Source organism: Periplaneta americana, chromosome 3, assembly GCF_040183065.1.
Source record: "Periplaneta americana isolate PAMFEO1 chromosome 3, P.americana_PAMFEO1_priV1, whole genome shotgun sequence".
In the NCBI taxonomy this organism is placed as follows: domain Eukaryota; kingdom Metazoa; phylum Arthropoda; class Insecta; order Blattodea; family Blattidae; genus Periplaneta; species Periplaneta americana.
The window spans coordinates 138316688-138336962 of record NC_091119.1 but is presented as its reverse complement, the minus strand read 5'-3'; the positions used below and the strand labels follow the sequence as shown (position 1 = coordinate 138336962).

The 20275-nt window shown below is 34.3% G+C and overlaps 1 protein-coding gene and 1 long non-coding RNA gene across 4 annotated transcripts in view; both read left to right on the top strand.

Annotated features, from left to right (window-relative positions):
- LOC138696559 (protein regulator of cytokinesis 1-like) overlaps positions 1-17425 on the top strand; it is a 72763-nt gene extending 55338 nt beyond the window's left edge. For all 3 annotated transcript variants that reach the window (XM_069821667.1, XM_069821665.1, XM_069821662.1), the window contains one exon: positions 9851-17425. In XM_069821667.1, coding sequence (XP_069677768.1) covers positions 9851-9904 — 54 coding nt within the window. In that variant the 3' untranslated portion in view covers positions 9905-17425. The remainder of the gene's footprint in view (positions 1-9850) is intronic.
- LOC138696560 (uncharacterized) lies at positions 1558-4439 on the top strand. Its single transcript, XR_011331416.1, has 2 exons — positions 1558-2858; positions 2891-4439. It is a non-coding gene; the product is annotated as an uncharacterized lncRNA (long non-coding RNA).
- Positions 17426-20275: the final 2850 nt, after the last annotated feature.

Genomic DNA, 20275 nt, shown 5'->3' with positions numbered 1-20275 from the left:
AATCAGAGCCAACTCCCCCATTCCCCATACTTTTTCTCTATTATGTAGAATAACTGACAAATGAAATGGTATCACTTGGCCTGTTTGGTCGTCAAGTGGTGTAAGTCAAAAAATGTTGTTAGGGCTTTGCATTTCTTACATTTTAAAAATTCTAGTAACAATTCCCACTATTGATGCTAAAAAACATGTGATGCAACGAATGTGTGGGCTGACTGTCCAAGTGCATCAACGGCACCTGACATTACTTAACTAGGCACAAAACGTGCAATGAAAATAATTTCTGTGCTCAAACTTCTAATGAGCTCTGGTGATAGATTTATGTACTTTGGACTTACTTCAATTGTCAGAGAGAAAGGTTTGTTAAATCATCAGCCCTCCCACAAGGATTCTGAATACAAAATGGTTTTTTTTTTTTTTTTTTTTTTTCAAGTTGTTAATTATTTAAAAAAAAAAACTAAATTTTGAATTTAGGATTCAGAAGATGTCGAAATGTCATTGACAAAATTATCTTTCTTGAAAAAGAAGAATATGGCACTTCGAACTCAGTTTTGATACTTTCTGACTTCCACCACTTGGCAACCAAGCCATCAAATGTAAAACTGTTGGATTGGTGCAAGAGTTCATAGTGTTTTTCTATACTTTCATTCATTTAATAGTACTATAGTAACACAAACGGATGCTAGAAAAACACTATGAACTTATACACCAATCCAGTATTTGAAAATATTTATTTCTAGTATGTCAAAGATTGACTCAAGTGCTGAATAATATGAAAGTATCCCCTCTTTTGTAAAGGATCGGCAATCATTAGTTTTATATCCTTTCATTATGGGTGGGTGAATTACCGTAGTAGAAATTAGTTTTATAACCGTTTGAATGACAGTACTGCAGATATGTGCTTAGAATCTCACTATAAATTACTAATCTCTTCTAAATTTTCGTCGCTTTTAAATACTGTTTTTCATAATTATATTGGAAATTATTTATTACATCATCTTCAGCTCTGTTATATTTGAATTTGTACAAATTAATGACTTGTACTTAATCTCGTCTCTTACTATGTACAGTAAAACTCCATTTATACGTTTTATGAGGGTCTGAAAATAAAAATGTATGTGAAAAAAACATAACTGAAATGGTATTTAATTCCATCTGAAATAGCATTAATAACATGTGATTATTTTACAAAAAAAGAAAAAGTCAGTTACAAACTCACTTCCTCTTCCACTCATTGGAATTCAAAAACCAATCGGCAACCTTCTGGCTATATCAGATTGAGTCTATTGTCAAAATATTTTCAGTTTGGAGGGATAGTTGTATTCAGTGCGGTCACAGTTTTGGACCTAGAATCTCATTGTTTGAAACTGTTCCATTTCTTCCCTTTGCACATACTTCTCTCCCCTCTCTGAATTGATTCTCCCACTGTAGCATAACCGATTTACTGAAGCTAGCACATGCAAAGACAAGAATGAGCAGCTTGGAATTTCAGAGCCAGCCATATCTTAACAGTGAACACACATTATTTACATAATTATAATATGCACCTTTTTTTTTTTTTTTTGGTGGGGGGGGGGGGGAAATTTCGTCTTGAAAACTGGAGTGTGTATTATATTCGCACCCAGACTTGAACAAATTAAATTTAATGTTCTATTTATGCTGCAAGATACGGTAGGAAACAACTGACGGAAATGCCCACTTCGAGTTCGTGAGCACTTTTCATTCATAATTTCTTGTCCATTTCTGACAAGTCACTAATAAGAGTAATATTTTTAACTACTAGAATGTCTTAATCACGTTTTTTTTCCTATTGTGAGATTTTATGAATACAATTCTCGACAATTGAGGATTTTTAATTAAACCAAAAGAATTTACAAATAATTACTGATGAAAGAGTAGCATGACGTTAGTCACTGTTCAACCCTTACCTATTGACCGGAAGTTCCAGTTCTCATACTGCAAGTGAGGATGGATGTGATGTATAGCTAGAGGTAAAGAAGTGCCTTTATAATCTGTCTGGATAATATAATTTTAATCTTGAGTGGTTTTTAGCACAGGTGCGTATTATATTCGCCAGTTTTTTTTACTGGAGTTTAGGATAAAAAAATTGGTGTGCATATTATATTTGATGATATAAATACGGTATGTTCACATTTTCACGGAAAACCTAATTTCGAGCAAAATTTAATTAGAACGTATAGATGAAGTTTTGTATCTCTCAGGATTCAAAATATGATCGTATAATGTAAAAAACATGTAAATGTGAAAAACGTATAATTGAAGTTCTAATTTTTTTTAAGAAGCACTGTACATGGCTAATTTTGTTACCCAAAAAATCACTACAAAACAGACTTGGATTATTATCCTAAGTCATCTTGTACACCTTGATTCCAGCTCTGGTAATTGTCCCATCTAGATTTTTTCCTAAAACTTCTGGCAATTTTTGTTTCATCATAGATAATCCCTTTTGTATATAATACCAGTGTTAAATGACATTTGTCATATCGTCGCCTGAATGCAAGAACTAGGTAACTCGAAATTTGCGTTTTTTAGTTACCTCTTTTATAGCGTAGCAAGAATCGCACAAAATGTAATCCAGGATCTAGATAACTGATCGAATGATATCAGCGACATCTATTTTCCAATATAACAAATAGGTAAAAGAAAACGAGACATATTCCTTAGTGCAATAAAGAAGTAAATAGGCAATGTCACAAAATATGAAGAATCAAATTACCTAGTTCTTGCATTCAGGCAACGATATGATAGACATAAAAGTAGGTATGTAAAGTGGCACATTGCAGCCCAGACGGTAGTATTTCCTCTCGTTGCATCCCTCACACTGCTACACTGGTATGGTGGTTCTTCTTCAGGATTAGTGGAATAACTTCAGGAAAATGTCTGCTCTAAGCCAAAGTAATAGTATTAGTGGTGGTAGTAGTAGCAGTAGTAGTTTATTGTTACTGGGGATTAGTTGATCTGCAGCATTTTCCCTTTGGCTTCCCAATATAATGCTGCTAGGTTGCTGCTCAAGCCCTTGCATTCTCCAAGATGGCTTCTATTCTTTACGATGTCTTCATCACATAAACTACATGTAGATGTAGATAGGCACTTCATCTTGCACAGATGTTCAGCAAGGCAGTCGTGACCAGTTTCCATCCTCAATAGGGCCACTACAGTCTGTCTTGGTTGAGTGTTAAAATCCTTTCATGTAAAGGAATGTACCGGTAGGCCTAAATACAACTTCCGACATTGCTGACCACAGGATTTTTACAGGTAGAGGGTGAAATTTCTTTTCTGCACTCGTTGTGCAATGACTCTGAGTACAGTCTCAGCAACATATTTCGTCACCATGCTTTTAAAACCTTACAAGTTTCGCAATTTATACGGAATTGTTTACTCACATTCTATCTGAAAAGAGTGCTACAAGCGGGATTTGGAAGTGTTACAAGAGGATAAAATTATGCAAGACTATATATGAAATGTCCAGGGACTGTATAAAAAGAGCGTAATGAATGGGATAGCGTTATAAGCAGGAGCGTATTCACGAGGTTTTAATATATATCTAATTGTTCACTGTTGAGTAGGCCTATATGCAGTGTTATTTTTTTGTTTTATGAAAAGGGACTTTGCCAAACCTTACGTCTTCCCATGTCCTCACTAAGTCAAGAGGGTTGTCAACTTGTCACACTTATGCATAATGATATTGCAACAATTAAATATGTTAATATAAAATATTATGATACTTATTTGTAATGTATAAACTATGAGGAGAAATGCTATACAAAAAATATCCGTTCTTATTGTTTAAATACTTCTACTCAAAAGCAATGAGTCTACTTCCTCTTCTCTATCTCTAAGTGTGAACACAGTGAAAGTGGAATTGCAAATCTATACAAATTTTGAGGATAACAGCACTTTGGACAATGACTCTGTTTGTAAATTGGTCTGCACAACTGACTTCATATTATGGGTGAATGATTAACAGTCGAGTACCCGCCATTTAGACCAAAAAAAAGTGCTGAAATGTGTACTCGTGCAACAGTGTACAACAAATTCTTAAATGGCAAGGTGCTGGTGGAAGCAGCTCAAACAGAAAAGAAACAATGGATTATCTAGAGGTGAGTGAAGGACAATTCCGCGGTGTCGAATTTAGAGACGTTTTTCTATATATTATTTTAATTATGTCAGAATTTATTTGAAAATGAAGCAGTGCATTTATATGATATGATAAAGGAGTCTCAAGAGGATGTTTTGTTATAAAATCTTCCTTGAATTTACTGGTGTGAATTAATTGTCTCTAGGTGTGATGTTATGAACTGTAACGTTAACTGTTAAATGCACTGTTTCACTATTTGTAGATATTACATCACAACTACAATATTGTGAACATTAACTTTTAAACGTGAATAATAAATGCGAAAGCAAATGTCACAACACAACATTTTCTGAACTACTCCTGTTTCTTCTTCTTCTTCTGCCAATTGGAGTCCTCTAGCTCATGGAATGTGATGTCCCAGATGAGAGATCATGCCCTTCTGCTTTTTATGGGTTTAGTTTAACACGAGAGATCGGAGTTGTTTTTTTTTTTTATTTTTTTTTTATTGCAAGTTCCTTGCCAAAAGATCTGTACATTCATTCCCCTGCACTCCTATGTGAGAAGGTATCCACTGGAAACTAATGTTTTTTTCTATTCTATCTATTGTGTTAGTGTTTTTTCTTGGTTCATTGATGGTAACTGACTGGAGGTTTGAGTTAAATGTAACTGCTTCTATTACAGCTTTAGAGTCCACCAACAGTACTGCTTTAGGGAATGATTTTGATTGTTGACTTGTAGTCTTCCCTCAAATGTAGTTTTGTTTTGCCCTACTGATATTATAGTGTCTAAATAGTTAGCAAAATACTTCTGCTTCTTTTTCATCTTGTAAAGAACCATCAGTCAATATTCGTAGTCATTCTTGTGATGGATATCTAATTTATATTGTTTCTAGGGTGAGCTGTTTCAGTTTTTCAGTAGATTTGTTTTCTGAACTATGCCAATATAAACAGGCTGAATTTTTTTTAAGTATTTACAGAAGAACAATACTGACTTTTTTCAAACAATAGTATTAATCATCTTGAAGCTATTACTTGTGGAATAGAAGAGCACTCTTATTCATAACTTTATCTTAACTGGATAAGATACATATATAGACTGGAAACATGTTGTAAAATTAAAAAAAATGGAATGCATTGCCTTTCATCTAAGTTTACAATCTATGTGCACACCAGTTGCTCCCTGGTGTAGCAGTTTCCGAAAAGGGGATTCTAACAAAACAACAACAAAACAAAACAAAATCTTAGGTGATACCAAAAAAATCGTTTTCGCATTCAGCTCTCACAAAAAAAAAGTTTAGGTTGTGTCAGTGACATGGCTGTGAGATTCTTGACGTGTTAACATCAAACAACAGCTAGCTTCTCAAAATACACATTTATTATATCGATAGTGTTGAACAGCAACTTCGTATGTAAAAAATATGAACAAAATATTTCATTTGATTTGTATCAAGGAAATTTTTTCAAATCTTCTGTAAACACATCTCAGGTTAAGGTTTAAATAAAAACTTCATAAGAAGATATTTAACTACCATTTTTATGTTAGACATTTGTTCGTTTTCAAGATATTAAAATATTTTTTTGCTCCTCTGTAAAATTGAAGTTTTTGCTGTTTAAAACCATTGATATTGTTATTAACTTATTAGTGTTAAAGACTATAAGTTGGATTAAACATTTTGAATTCGTCATGAGATCTTCTGTGTCGATCATGCCATTAGGACATGTAGCAGTAGAAGGGCTGCAGCACTCCTACCCAGTTGAGTGTGACCTCAGTTTTCTGATATTCCCTGCATTTTCTGGTCCGTTCAGCCCCATTCATAGCGGACTTTGCCTGGGTTTCTTGATCCACTTCCAATTACGAATTTCTTATCGCACAAATGCTTCAATCTCCTACTGAATTTCGTTATACCAACTTTCCTAGCCTACACTCCTACCGGCTGACCAAATTATAAGGTGTTATTATGTCAAAACGTATTGTTTGGAATTGTGACAATTTTTATATTGAACAATGTTATTAATGATCTTAAATTATTTGCTTAGGATATAAATATTTCTTTGTGGACGAGCAGCCCTCAATTAATTATATATTAAAAACGAAAACATTAATAGTATGTTTGAAGTGAATAATGTTAACATTCGACCACAGATGTTTTTCATTCATTCATACTTACTCACTATGGTTCACCACTGTTTTGCTGTATATGGGCTCCCTTAACCTTCTAATTTCAATATTTACTATTTTTTTTTCACCTCAGACATGTGCTTTCCCTATGTTTCCTTAATGCTATTTATACTATTATAATCATAACCTACAAAAAATTACCCCCTCTTTTTTGTCTTATTCATACACTCAAACTAAGCTGTCTTTAACAAACTCGTTGCCTCATTTTAGCACCTTTCCCATTCACTTTAAAATCATCCATATTACTTTCAACAAAAGTCCGTAAGTCATTCTTGTACTAATAGGCATTACCTGTCCTCATGTACTGTCTATCATCTGTACACTTTCATTTATACTTTAGCTATAACTAATATTGTTCCTTAACCTAGTTTTACATAATTTCCTTTCCTTAACTACAGTATAATACTTTCGATTTTCACTATTCACACTTTTCGTTTATTTATTATACTATTTCCACTTTATACTTCAATATTATGACTCTTTACTTCATTATTTTTCTCACTTTATTCACCCTTCATCACCACTATTTGTTCTTCACTATTGGCGTTTGTACTCTTATCTTCTGGTTCATTGTCCTTTGTCTTTCTTTTTATGCCTTCCTTTTCAAGCACCAGCTTCTTAAACTATAATTCTTCACACTCCGATTACCTCTTTTCGAAATACCGCTAGTTGATGGCTTAATCATATCTTCTTCACTCCTCCTTGTCGAATCCAGACGTCTCCTTTGTTTACAGATTATCTCACTGACCATACTTTTCTGGCCTTTCTTTCCTGTTAATTCTACTCTACACTACTATGACATACTACAGCTCTCTGTCTTTTTCCTTCTCTATTACCTGCTTTGCTGGCGATGTATACATGTGCTGCCAAGATTCTGGCCGGTCACTGACGTCATTCACTGTTTTCACCATTCTAGCTGACTATAACATTTCTTTGTTGATTCTCGTTAATTCTTCCTGCTTGTCTGTGTTTAACAATTCCTGTCTTGTATCCCTTGTTACTCCTGTCTACCTTTCTTCTTATGATTCCACCAATTCTTTCTCTTTCCATTTAACTACTATCTTCTTTATTTCCATTTTTAAGTCATTTTTCTGCTTTTCCATATCTCCTGTCTCGCAGTTCAAGTTTTCTAGACAGAATTCCAGATTAAACAGTTCATAGTTTATTTTCAGTTTGTCTTGGTATAGTCTTGCAAATTGCCCATTATTTCTAGCTGCCCATATAAGTGGGCAGCAATAATCTACATCTCATTTCATAGTTGTAATTCAGTTCCAGCCTTTTTTTTTTTTTTTTTTTTTAGGTTTTTCTGTTTGTTCAAAATTCTTTCCATCGTTAACATGTTTTCACACTTTATCAACATTCCTTTCCAATTCTGTAAGCTTCTTTTATTTACGCATCACTCACATCTAAATTAAACATCTCCCAACACAACTTATACGCTTTCTCATATGTTACCATTACCTGTTCTCGCTCTATTTCCTTTACGTCAGAAACTACAAAGTTATTTTTTTCCTCTGTTTCACTTCCAAAAATTTTAATTCACACTTCATTTCCTCGTTTTTCTGTTGTAATACTTCAATCTTCCTATTGACTTCCTCGATGTTAGTTTTCATCTCCATTATGATATTCTTCATTTCAATTGTTCACAAAATTGTATTACTCATCAGTTAAAGACGTCACTGCATTTACTTCAGACTACTGGAGAGCTTCTTTGCACACATCTGTCTGAAATGCTGACTGATGTAGAACATATTTATGTATATGCAGTGGATTCTGCGTAATAGGACCACGTTGGGACCACGTTTTTGGTCCAATAAAGCAGCTGGTCCTCTTAACCGAAATCAGATACATATATTGACGTGTCCTGCATTTGTCCCTCTAAGCTTGATCCTAATATGTATGTATTTATTTACTCTGCAAGTGGGCAAGCACCCGGTGGCAGTGGTATACACAATATAAACAATGCACAATACAATTTAACACAATAATTACAATTAATAATAATACGTAAAATAACCTAATTACTAAGTGAACCTAATTTTACAATACAACCTACATATGTATAGGCCCTAAATACGTTTCACATTGGTACTGATAATAATCTTTCACTTTACTCTCATCTCACTCACTGTAGTGGCACTATGACGCATTTTACTGACTCTTTAGGGCACATTTCACTGACACTATAGAACACATTTCATTGACACTATCAATTATCACTGATCTATTCACTGCACTGTAAAACCCTAACTTCACTTACTCACCACGCTTCACTGATACAACAGCTCAAATAAGACAAACACCCTTATGCATACTTATAAACATAACTACATTTAAACTAAACATTTCTAGTCTAAGACCCTCTTACACACTATTTTTAAATAATTTACAATTCAAACCAAGGGAGTAACTCGTCAGGCTAAATAAAAACATGTCACCTTCAAAAATTTAAATGTTAAATGTCACCTTAATTTTAATTTACACTTCATGCACAACTTTTTAAGTTATTCTTGAATCTCCTTAAGGAAGGACAGCCCTCAAAGACTGCTGCAGGTAGGTCATTCCAATCATTTATAGTTCTATTTAAAAATGAGAATTTACCTACATCCATTTTCTGTTTCCTGGAACATCTGTTTTCTGTTCCCTAGACATCTGTTTTCTGTTTCCTAGTCATCCATTTTCTGTTTCCTAACAGCTAGTCCTACTAACCCCAGGACCTATTACGCAGAATCCACTATATATATATATATATATATATATATATATATATATATATATATATATATATATATGACAGTTAAATATGTATAAAACTTGTTTTCTGTTACAATTTTTATTCACATTTGTGTATATTAACCAATTCCGTCCAAAAACTTATGAATATGTGAATAAAAATTGTTAATTTTAACTTACTGGAACCACAAAATGAATATCAAAATAATGTTTTCTATAATTTTGTGTATTTCGGTAACAATTGGCTCAACTTGAGAAAGTTTTGCATGTATGTATAAGATGTGTGCATGCATTAACAAATTTCTAAGGCATGAGCATGAGTGGAACATTGTGAATTAACACAGCAGTCAATAGTTGCGGCTTTCTCTTGAACTCCTGAAAATAATCACCATCAGATACAGCTGATTTTTAAATTAATGTAAATTTCGTATGTCCTATAACAAGGAAATGTGTTGTGTATTGCACTTTAGTACATCGTTTGTGAGGTCGTGTGTTTCAACTTGAATACTAACAATAAAAAAGAATTCAAAATTGAAAAAAGATGTATATTGATGTTGTTACATATAATTATACTATACAATATTTATAATTTCAATATAAACGCTGTTACTTTGGTGATTTGAGGCAAAAAGCTTGTTGGAAGTGACTTGTCATATAAGCAAAACATTAGTCTCCCAAGAAGATGGCAGGAGATCATAACAGACAACACTGGAAAAGAACATAATGATGAAAGACTGTCTGCTTATGTACTGAAACGGTACTGCCATTGCTGTGATATCTGTTAGTTAATAGAACTAATATAATCTCTTCTTCATAACTGTTTTATATTTCTTTCTTTTCTAGAGGTGGTGGATTGGTGAATGTCTAATCAGTGTGAAGCCAAATGGAATTAAATGAAACATAGGCGTCCTTGAACAGTACATTTAATGTAAATGCCAAATACGTGTATGATTCTATCCATTTCTTGACGAATTACATCCAAAACTTAAGACAACACAGTATGTTTTGTTAACTCAGTTTGAGAACTTTGGAAATATAAGGTAATGATAATGTTTATGAATACAAAAAATGTTTCATTATTCACATTGTTCATTAGCACAGATCTTGTATTATGACTCTGCTGGTGAATGACGTCATAGTTTACAGTGGGGAGAAAGAGAGAGAGCAACAGTTGTACTAGCCTGTGAAAAAAAAAGTTAGGCCAAATGCTCCAGCATACTCATTTCTAAGCAGAAAATTCTGCTGGGCTCAAGGCAACCAGATGTCTTTTGTTTTGTTTTATTAGTGCTCAACATCTACGACCAAGATAAGTCACTAGAAACCAAATGATCAGTCACTGACAGAGATAAAATACAAGGTCAGTACTAGAACAGAGGTGAGTAAAACTTTTAGGCATGGTGAAAATATTGATTTTACTACTGCATTTAAAATATATTACTTCTTCCTGTTTAAGAAATATTTTACATAAACTCAATTTTTATTGAGTTCAATCTGGTCTTTTCCTCCAGACATAACAATATGAATATTGGGCTTAAAATTCGTAATAGTGTGTCCCCATTTTCTACCAGATTTTTTCATTTTAAAATTTAACTAGTAATGATTACTACTAATGTACTGTGGCGACAGATCTGATATAATTACTGGTAGAGAGAACTAATTATCCATCTATGACAAATACTCATGAATTTGATCAAACAGACTAGAAATAAGTCATACAGAGGTGGATTTCTGACCTATTGCCTCAACTTCAAACCTGGAGGACCAGTGTTTTACTTTGAGGTTGCTGTCCCCTAGTCTGATCACCTCTTTGGTTGGAAAGTCCAGACTATTCCCTGTAATTCTGAATAATTCTTAAGCTATGTACACTTAATGGCAAAAAGAATGGGCCGACTCTTGGTCGATAGAAATGCTAAGTTCTATCGCGCGGTTCACTTGTGTAAACGTAACACACTGCAAGGCATTGCTGTGGTGTCTCTTCATTGAAAGGCGTCCATCTGTAATGTAGTAAACCTTATGAGCTGTGTGTGGCCCAGTGGTAAGATGTCTGACATCTGTACCAGAGGTTGTGAGTTCGCCTTCGGGTACAGTGAAATTATTATTATTTTTTTTTTTAATTTTAATTTTTAATTAATTTATTAGTTTAAATGTGAAATGGAATTTGTTCATAAACTTCGTTATGCCTGCCTTGTAAAAATATAATTGCCCATCACCTGTGGGCTATTAATAGACGAGACCTGGCCTGTATAAACAAAAATACTTCTTTCACATCCTAAAAACCGGATGCATATAAACATACATAAATAATTTAAAAAAAAAAACAAAAAACAAACATTTTGTTAATATAGTATCAAAAAAAGGCCTGTGGTGGGTACTAGTATCTCGTCCACAATCCACCTGCGTCAACAACTGCCCTCATTCTGCGCGGCAGGGAGTCCACAAGATTATGGAACAGGTCTAAATTCATGGCCACCTCCTCTCACGCATCTAGAACTCTTTCCCACAATTTGTCAGCTGTCCGAACGGGTTCTGCCCAATTAGAGTGTAGGATCCCTTTGACTATAGCCCACAAATTTTCAATCGGATTCATATCTGGTGATTTTGGAGGCCAGTCGACCAGGTCGACATCAGGCCTCCTCCTAAACCATCTTTGAATCCAGTTGACCGTGTGTACCGGGTGATTATCCTGATGGAAGAAAAGTGTTCCTTCTGGATATCGTTCTCGGGCGGAAGGGATCATTACATTTGCCAAAATGTGTTCGTAGACTTCTGCCGTAAACCGACCGTGGATGCATTCCAGAAGTCCTGCCCCATCGTATGACATCCACCCCAACACGCGACCTGACCTATTCAGTCGTCCCACGAAGTGTTCATCGTATCGGTGGCCATCCATACGATAAACTAGGGCAGGACCATCGTTGCTGCTGGAGACAATTACCTCGGAGAAAATGACATTTCTCCAATCGAAGTCCTGTTGGAGAGTAGCATACGCTAGACAGTCCACATCATGACCCATCGTCAAATGTTCTCTCCTCACAGCTCGACGACACCAAATGCCACACTCTCTAAAACGTCCCCTCATGGTGTGTGAGGAACCTGGAAAGTTGGACGCCATCTTCAGTTGAGAGGCAGGTCGAAAGGGGTGATTCTCAACTTCTCTCAATAACATGACATCCTGTTCCCTTGTAGAGATACGCAGCTGACCAGGAATGGGACGATTCAAAACTTCACCATTCTCGATAAAAAATTTAGCCCACCGCTTAGCAGTTGACAAGGGGTTTCCAATCTCTCTTGCCGCCATCGACGCAGAATAACCAATGCGAACCAGGGCAATGACTTGTTGATGGAGTTGCTGTCTCTTTGCCATCTTCAAGCGTAATGACGAGACAGAACGTTTTATTAACAGACAGGAGTATTGCTTGGAAGGGAGGGAGGTTTATTATTTCTTAGGGTTTGGGCATATTCTAAGAGATGTCGCCACATAAATATAGCTTTGCGAGACATATATGATGGCAAATTTGTAATTAAAAAAAAAGACTGTAGGAGATTCGAACCTTGAGCTAATACTATTAACTCGTTCAATAGACCAATGCCATAACGACTTACGCTACTCAGACTGTTAATAGTGATTTGGCATAATACTTGGTTTTCCTGTTCCTATTTGCTTCGGTTGATTTTGTGTTTATGAATTTTGTTATTATTTCACTCTTCAGAGGCCCTGATATATCTAGAATCAATCCTCCATTCGATTTTATAACATATTTTAGACTCTTAAACAAAATACAGCAAATTTAAATGGTTTATGTGTTACCTAGTGAACTACAGCTTTGACGAGACAAGCATGTGCAATGTTATGTCTCTGGAACTTAGAAATTGTCAGCCAGCCTAGTCTTTTTGCCATTAAGTGTACATACTGGATGTAATATGCAATGTGAGCAGAAGTGCTTGGCTAAATAGGTGGTATGAGACAAGTATATTTTTACTCAAAAATGAGTGTCTCGAAGATGACACAAACTTTTTCATACATTTTACTTGTTTCACAACATTTCACTACCTTTATGATGTTGCAAGTGAATGAACTGAGAAGTTAAAAAATTAAGTTTCGTTTTCTGAATTGCATACAAAAAGATATTCTTGGGAACCCCCAAACCATTTAAGTACATGTAATTAGTTTTGAAAGAATTGACATGATATAGATCCTTGTATGAGGTGATATCCAGAATATTCTGAACTGGTGCTGCCATCTGGTCAAAAAATAACTTTGGGCCTACTGACTGCCATATTTCTCGAAGTAGTTGCCTTCCGCACATAGGCACCGTTCCCAGTGCTTTTGCCCTTTTTTTATGCATTCTGGAAATCGTGTTCAGTGAGGGTGTTCAGCACTGCTTGTATTTCTGCCTCGATCACCTCAATTGTCACAGACCGGTAGTCTTTCAGTTTTATTTTCAGTCGGGAAAAGAGGTAAAAGTCGCAGGGAAGCAAGGCGAGTAGAATGGGTGGGGAGAAGACAGAAGACAGTTATGTTGTTTTTTAAAATTCCGCAGCGAAAAGTGAAGCGTGAAATGGTGTGTTGTCCTGATGCAACAGCCAGTTCTTTCATCGTCAAAGTTTCAGGGTATTGTCTTTGCACATAGTCACTGCAAATGTGGAATTGACTGTTTGCCCTAGTGGAACGAATTCTTTGTGAACAATTCCGTTAATGTCAAAGAAAATAATGAGCATGTTTCTTGACTTTGCTCTTCACCTTAATTGCCATTTTTGGTCTTGGTGAGTTTAGACTTTTCTATTGGGGAGATTGTTGTTTATCTCAGAACCATAACTGTAAATCCAGCTCTCGTCACCAATGCAGATGCCGACATGCTGCTGTTTTTGATCAACTATCAGAATCCTGAGCACAAATTTGACGACAAGATGCATGTATAATTCAGCAGTCAGAATCCATTGGCATGTCCCAGAATCAATTTTCACTTCGTCAGCAAGGTTACTTGTCGATCCTCATGAACGAGTTGTTGAAGTTTGGCAACAGTGTGACGCATTGTACAGCTGATGAGCTTCCCTGTATGTTCATCATCCTCAATGGATGTCCGATTGGCCCTGAGCTGAACATGTTATTCAAACACCTGTGTATGCTTCATGTTTTCTTCCCTGAAAGCTTTTTTAATCTAAGCCCACCTTTAGGCAGTGTCTGTTTCACACAACTAGGGAAAGGATGTTTATTTTGAACCTAATTTACTCTTTGAATATATCTTTGTTATAGATTGAAAATTAATACTTGATCTGTAAACAAACAGTAAAAGCACCATAACAAAGAAAAAAAACAGTGTGGAGTCTTAAATAAGAAATTCATTCACGTGTAAATCTAAGCTCTCAGAAAATCAAAGTCTTCTGAAGGGGACTTAGCATTGCTAACCGGTCATTAGGGGGGGGGGGGTTCTTTCTAAGATGATACATATATCCTTCCTTTCTGAAATGGGCAATGGTTTGTCTAGCAAGATGATGTTAAAGAACATATTAACTTAGTATTTGAAAAAAACATGTTATATTAACTGCTTAGCAGATATTTTTACTTTTTTATACAAGTCTCCAAAGTCCAAATAGTATTATTGAGATAGTATTATTAATATTATTATTATTATTCTTGTTGCATCCTTTATGATAACCAATATGCATTTATTTAAAAGGTATATTTTCCTCCACATTTCATAACCATGAAGTTGTTCTGCTCATAAACAGATTTCAAGGTATACCATAGTGTATTGGAACTTTGCATCACCAGTGTTTTGGAATTGCATGCAGATTACATCTTCAGGACAAATCAATGCTACCTGAAGGATCACCTACACTGTCAGTCCCATACTCCTAACAACTGGGCATTAAAAACAATTTAAATGTTAGATCTCTTATTTCATATGATTTTACAGTACTTAAATGTCCATTTCAGACATACATTATACATATATGCAACCATTTTCTGTATAATTACATAATATACTCTTATCTATAAAGAATTTAAGATTGGATTTGCTTGTGTAATTAGACTTATTTTAAATAAATATATTGATTGAAAATATTGTACAATCTTATTTTTCCCAGTTTTATCTTCGCAATCTATACTAATAATAAATCTGTAGCCGAAATTTTTCTGGTAATTTTCTATTTTCCAAAAATAATTGGTCCTAACATATATAATTAACCACCCTGAAACCGAAAATCGCTTTTTTGAAATTTTTGTTTGTATGTCTGTATGTTTGTTACCTTTTCACGCGATAATGGCTGAACGGATTTCGATGAAAATTGGAATATAAATTAAGTTCGTTGTAACTTAGATTTTAGGCTATATGGCATTCAAAATACATTATTTAAAAGGGGGGTTATAAGGGGGCCTGAATTAAATAAATCGAAATATCTCGCTTATTATTGATTTTTGTGAAAAATGTTACATAGCAAAAGTTTCTTTAAAAATAATTTGCGATAAGTTTTATTCCTTGAAAAAGTTTGATAGGACTGATATTTAATGAGATAAATGAGTTTTAAAATTAAAATAACTGCCATCTAAGGACGTGTAATGAATTAAAAAACTACTGACTTCGTCTGTAAGGGGCCTTGGACAGCAACAATCGAAAGCTATGAAAGATAGTCTACAGAGAATGTTTCTGTGTTTGTATGAAGTAATATCGAAAGCTAAATTAACCGATTTGTATAATTAATTATTATTTCACCATTGGAAAGTGTAGTTTCTCTAGATGGACATAATGCTATAATGTTATTACAGTAACTTCTGATATAATATAATATAATATGTAATATTATATAATATAATTTAAGTTATTTGAAGGGTTCACAACCATAGTGGGCCAAGCGCCATTTACTGAATATGTAGAAAACAAGGGTTAAAATTAAGTTATTACCATAATTGAATGGAAACCTATAACAAGTAAAATAAAATATACACATTAAATCTAAATGATGTCAATCTTCATTAAACTATGTTTGCATGTAATAAAAATTAAGAAACATGTTAAAGGAATTGTCATTGCACCAAATGAGTGTCTCTGGACCAAAATGATCGCATTTTAATTATTTGGGTGCAATTTAAATTAAGTAACATATTAAACGATTTATCCTTCTATCAAACACGAATGTTCCCTGGATCAAATGTCCTATTTTAATTATGTAATTACTTTATATTTATTTCTAACGAGTGCAGCGGAGCGCACGGGTACGGCTAGTTGTATATAATATCGGGAATAAGTATGAGTTTTCACAATAATATTCTTACACTTTCACTAACCATACAGGACCTTTACTTGTACACAGTAGACATGACATAATTTTGGGTGATATTTGACATGCTTCATTTATGAATTAATTGGTGGTTGGTTGCTAACACCATTCATTCATAGTGCTCTGCCCCAAGGACAGGTCTTTCACTGCAAACCCAGCATTCTCCAGTCTTTCCTATTCTCTGCTTTCTGATGTCCGCAAGTATAGCAGGACCGTGTCAATATACCGTTATAATGTTATAAATTGTAAAAATTAATTTTAATTGTAAAACAGTTTTAGAATAATAATCTCAATCTTATACAGGGTGATTCACGAGGATTTACCGCCATTTACGGGGCTTATTTCCGAAGACATTCTGAGCAAAAAAAAGTCATATAAACATTTGTCCTAATCTCAATATTTTCCGAGTTGCACTAATTTGAAGTTGTTAGTAAAATACCTTTTTTTCTTTAGTTAAGGGTAAAAGAATATTACAAAATAGAGAATGAACCATTCAGAAGTATTATTTATTTCTTTACTTAGATAGTGTTCTGAAGTTAAAAATGTGTTGTTAATTGCTTTGTACAGATTTTGTTTTTCAATTTTTAACTAAAAATTACATTATTCTTACGCACTTACCACAAAAATTGTTACAAATCATACGACTTTAGGAACTTGATTCTTTACAGTTTAATTATGCAGCCTAATGTACAGTCTTGAAGAATTTACAAGAGTGGCGTGATTTGTAACAACTGTGATAAATGCGTAAGAAAAATGTAATTTTGTAGTTAAAAAAAAATCTGTACGAAGCAAATATTTTTAGCTACAGAATACTAGCTAATTAAAGAAATGACACTCCTGAATAGTTAATTCTTTTTCTGTAATATTCTTTTACTCTTAAAACTAAAGAATAATAGTATTTTACAAACAACTTCAAATTAGTGTAACTCTGAAAATATTGAGATTAGGACAAATGTTTATATGACATTTTTGCTCAGAATGTCTTCGGAAATAAGCTTCGTCAGTGGCTGTGAATCCTCGTGAATCACTCTGTATAATATATCTGGACTATATTTTGTATGTAAACTGAATTGTAAAACGGATATTGTAATGCATAGCATGGAGGATGCAGGAAATAAATAAAAAAATGGTTATACCTTTCAGACTTACTGAACTTTCGGTTCTTTTCAGTTTATCCCAGAAACTGTTGATACGCCTCATTTTTGGCTCAAAACATCATCCACTTATCCAGTCTGATTTTTGTTACGAGTTTTCTACGCCTGTAGCATTTCATTCAACACCCTGAATACCCTATGTGCGGGTACCACCAGGTATTACTAATCGGACCACAGTGTAGTGGTATGGGCGACCATTCCCTGTGATGAGCCAGCTTAAACATACCGTTTGAAAGAAGTTTAACATTTCCGTAATTGTGCATTTAATGTATTTACATTGCATTGTTTACATAAAACATTCGGTATGAAAGTGACGAGTAGCAGAGAACTCCTGATACACCGATACGCAGTAGTATTCTGCGAGTGTGTGTGGGAGGTTTAATCGATTCTCACTCAAGGTCGTCCATCTCTTCAGGGCGACGCCACTGCGGCGCTAGGCGTCATTGGATAGCCTTTCTTTTCTCTATAAAGTCGATGGTAGTGATTTCCCCTTGAGCGCCAGTCGCCGTTTACAAGCTCGTTTGTTGTGGCGTCTTTTGATATGATTACAGCTCTGAATATTTGACATCTCAGTTTCACTATATCCCTATTGTACGAGATATTAAAATTACATAGACCAACTAAAGATTCCAAACCAAAGGGGACAAGGGTTCAATTCCGGACAGTGCTGTATTGAATTCAAGCATTTTCTACTGGTATGGAGAACTAAGTCCAGGGCGGAAATATTGTGGGTTGTAAAGTAAAATAATAAATTCAAACGAGCAATAAAATATTTTTACCAAGGAGTGTAGGTCTACTTTACAACCTTCTTTGTAATTTATTTTGTCATGTTTACAATTTTGTTAACATACATCTTCATGCAAACATTCAGTTTTGCTACTTGAAGAGGCTTTAAAAAATATAACTTTAATATATTCAGTTGGAAGTTAAACACTTGCCACACTAAATTGCATTAAGTTATGAAAACATATTCAAGTACGTAATGGAAGGAAAGAATTGTAGTTTTGTTGTTTTATTGACCTCGGAACTACAATTCTCTGTACCTATGTCATATTTTGTACGTACATACAAAATATTGATTTGGGACAGTTCTAAACGCATGTACATTTAAATATTCAAGAAAATGTTGTAAACATCTTAATTTAAAAATATTAGAACAGCTAATTTACTTAGAAACAGGATCCGAATAATTTGATTAATGTCTACCTTCATCTCTTAAAGGGGAATTAGGTTATTTTATTTAATTAATATATATATATATATATATATATATATAATGTCTTATATTAATACAAAATCGAATTACCAACAAATAACGAGAAAATCCATTACAAAGTATAAATATAGAACCAATAAAGAAAAAATTCTCTTATTCCTGCCCACTGGGGGCATACAGCGAGAAACGAGGAAGTGCACGGAGCGTCGTAGTATTGCTGCCTGCATGGTGAATGCAGACGTAGAAATGGTGCTACAACATTACACTATAAAACCGGATATAAAAAGAATCTGCAGGCTTAAAAATCAAATACATTACCCTACTGAACAGAAATTATTACTAAGATATAGCTTCCACATGTTTGTCAATTATTAAATAATAATAAAATGTGATAAATTTTGTATTATAAAGGTGATTGCTTATTTTATTTATTTTCAAGTTCTTATAATTTCATAATACTGATTATGCTTTATAACAAATTTGTAATTTCAATAAAATTGAAAATGTAAAATTTTGATAATGTATGTGCATTAGTGACACAGTTAAATACACTTCAATAAATGTATAATATGTAATAGTAACGGTAATAATAATAATAAAAATAAAATGAAAATAGATTACAAGGGTTGATGCACAACCGTTCAGTGCTGTTGTGTTCCAATTCCTAGATACATACTACTACTACTACTACTACTGCTACTACTGCTGCTGCTAATAATAATAATAATAATAATAATAATAATAATAGGCTGCTCTTGGTTTGTTTACTGCTATATCTCTATGAGTAGCACACGTGCGCTTCCCAACCAAGAGGTCCATATTTCGATTCCGGAGTGGTCGGAGATTTATATCCATTTCCCAGACTGGATGTTTGTCTTTTATCTTGTATATTGGCTTCGGCGAATTATTATTCAGCTGGTATCAAAGCGGACGCTTTCCATTTTAAAGATAAGAAAAGTTTGTTTTATTGACTAGGCATCTCAGATACCGCTCCAGTCACAAGAAGCAGTCACGCAAGTCTACCAATGATGAGTTAGAACTCCATACATCTACACATGGAGTTAGTCTTCTCAAAAGAATATTAGACAAAACTTTGTACAACGTCAACAAAAGTGATATTCCTCGAAAGTTACTGCAGTTAGTCCTTGTGCCCCTTTTTAAAGATAGGTACAATTATGGACTCCTTCCATTGTTCTGGTACAATTTCCTTTTCCCAAATAGTAAATAGGTCTACAAGCTTATAAATTTCGCTAGATAATGCGCTTCCATCCTCTTGTGTTAATTCTGATGGAATTTGATCGATACCTGGAGACTTGGTAATTTTTCAGCTTTTCTATCGCAATTTCGATTTCAGAAAGTGTGGGTTCGGGTGTAAATAGCTCAGCAGTTTGTATTTGAATTTCGTCCTGATCATTTCTACTTGACTTATGTACAGGGTGCATCAAAAACACCTGACGATTTTTGCAATGCAGTACAAATCATACCTGCTGAATGTTGCTGCTGTAGTGGATGTCCTTGTGTTGTGTACGTTTTGGAGTTCAGTTGAGATGGAACGTTGGTCTACTGAACACCGCATTGCTGTAGTAGAGTTGTTTATCAAAACAGAGTCCGTTACTG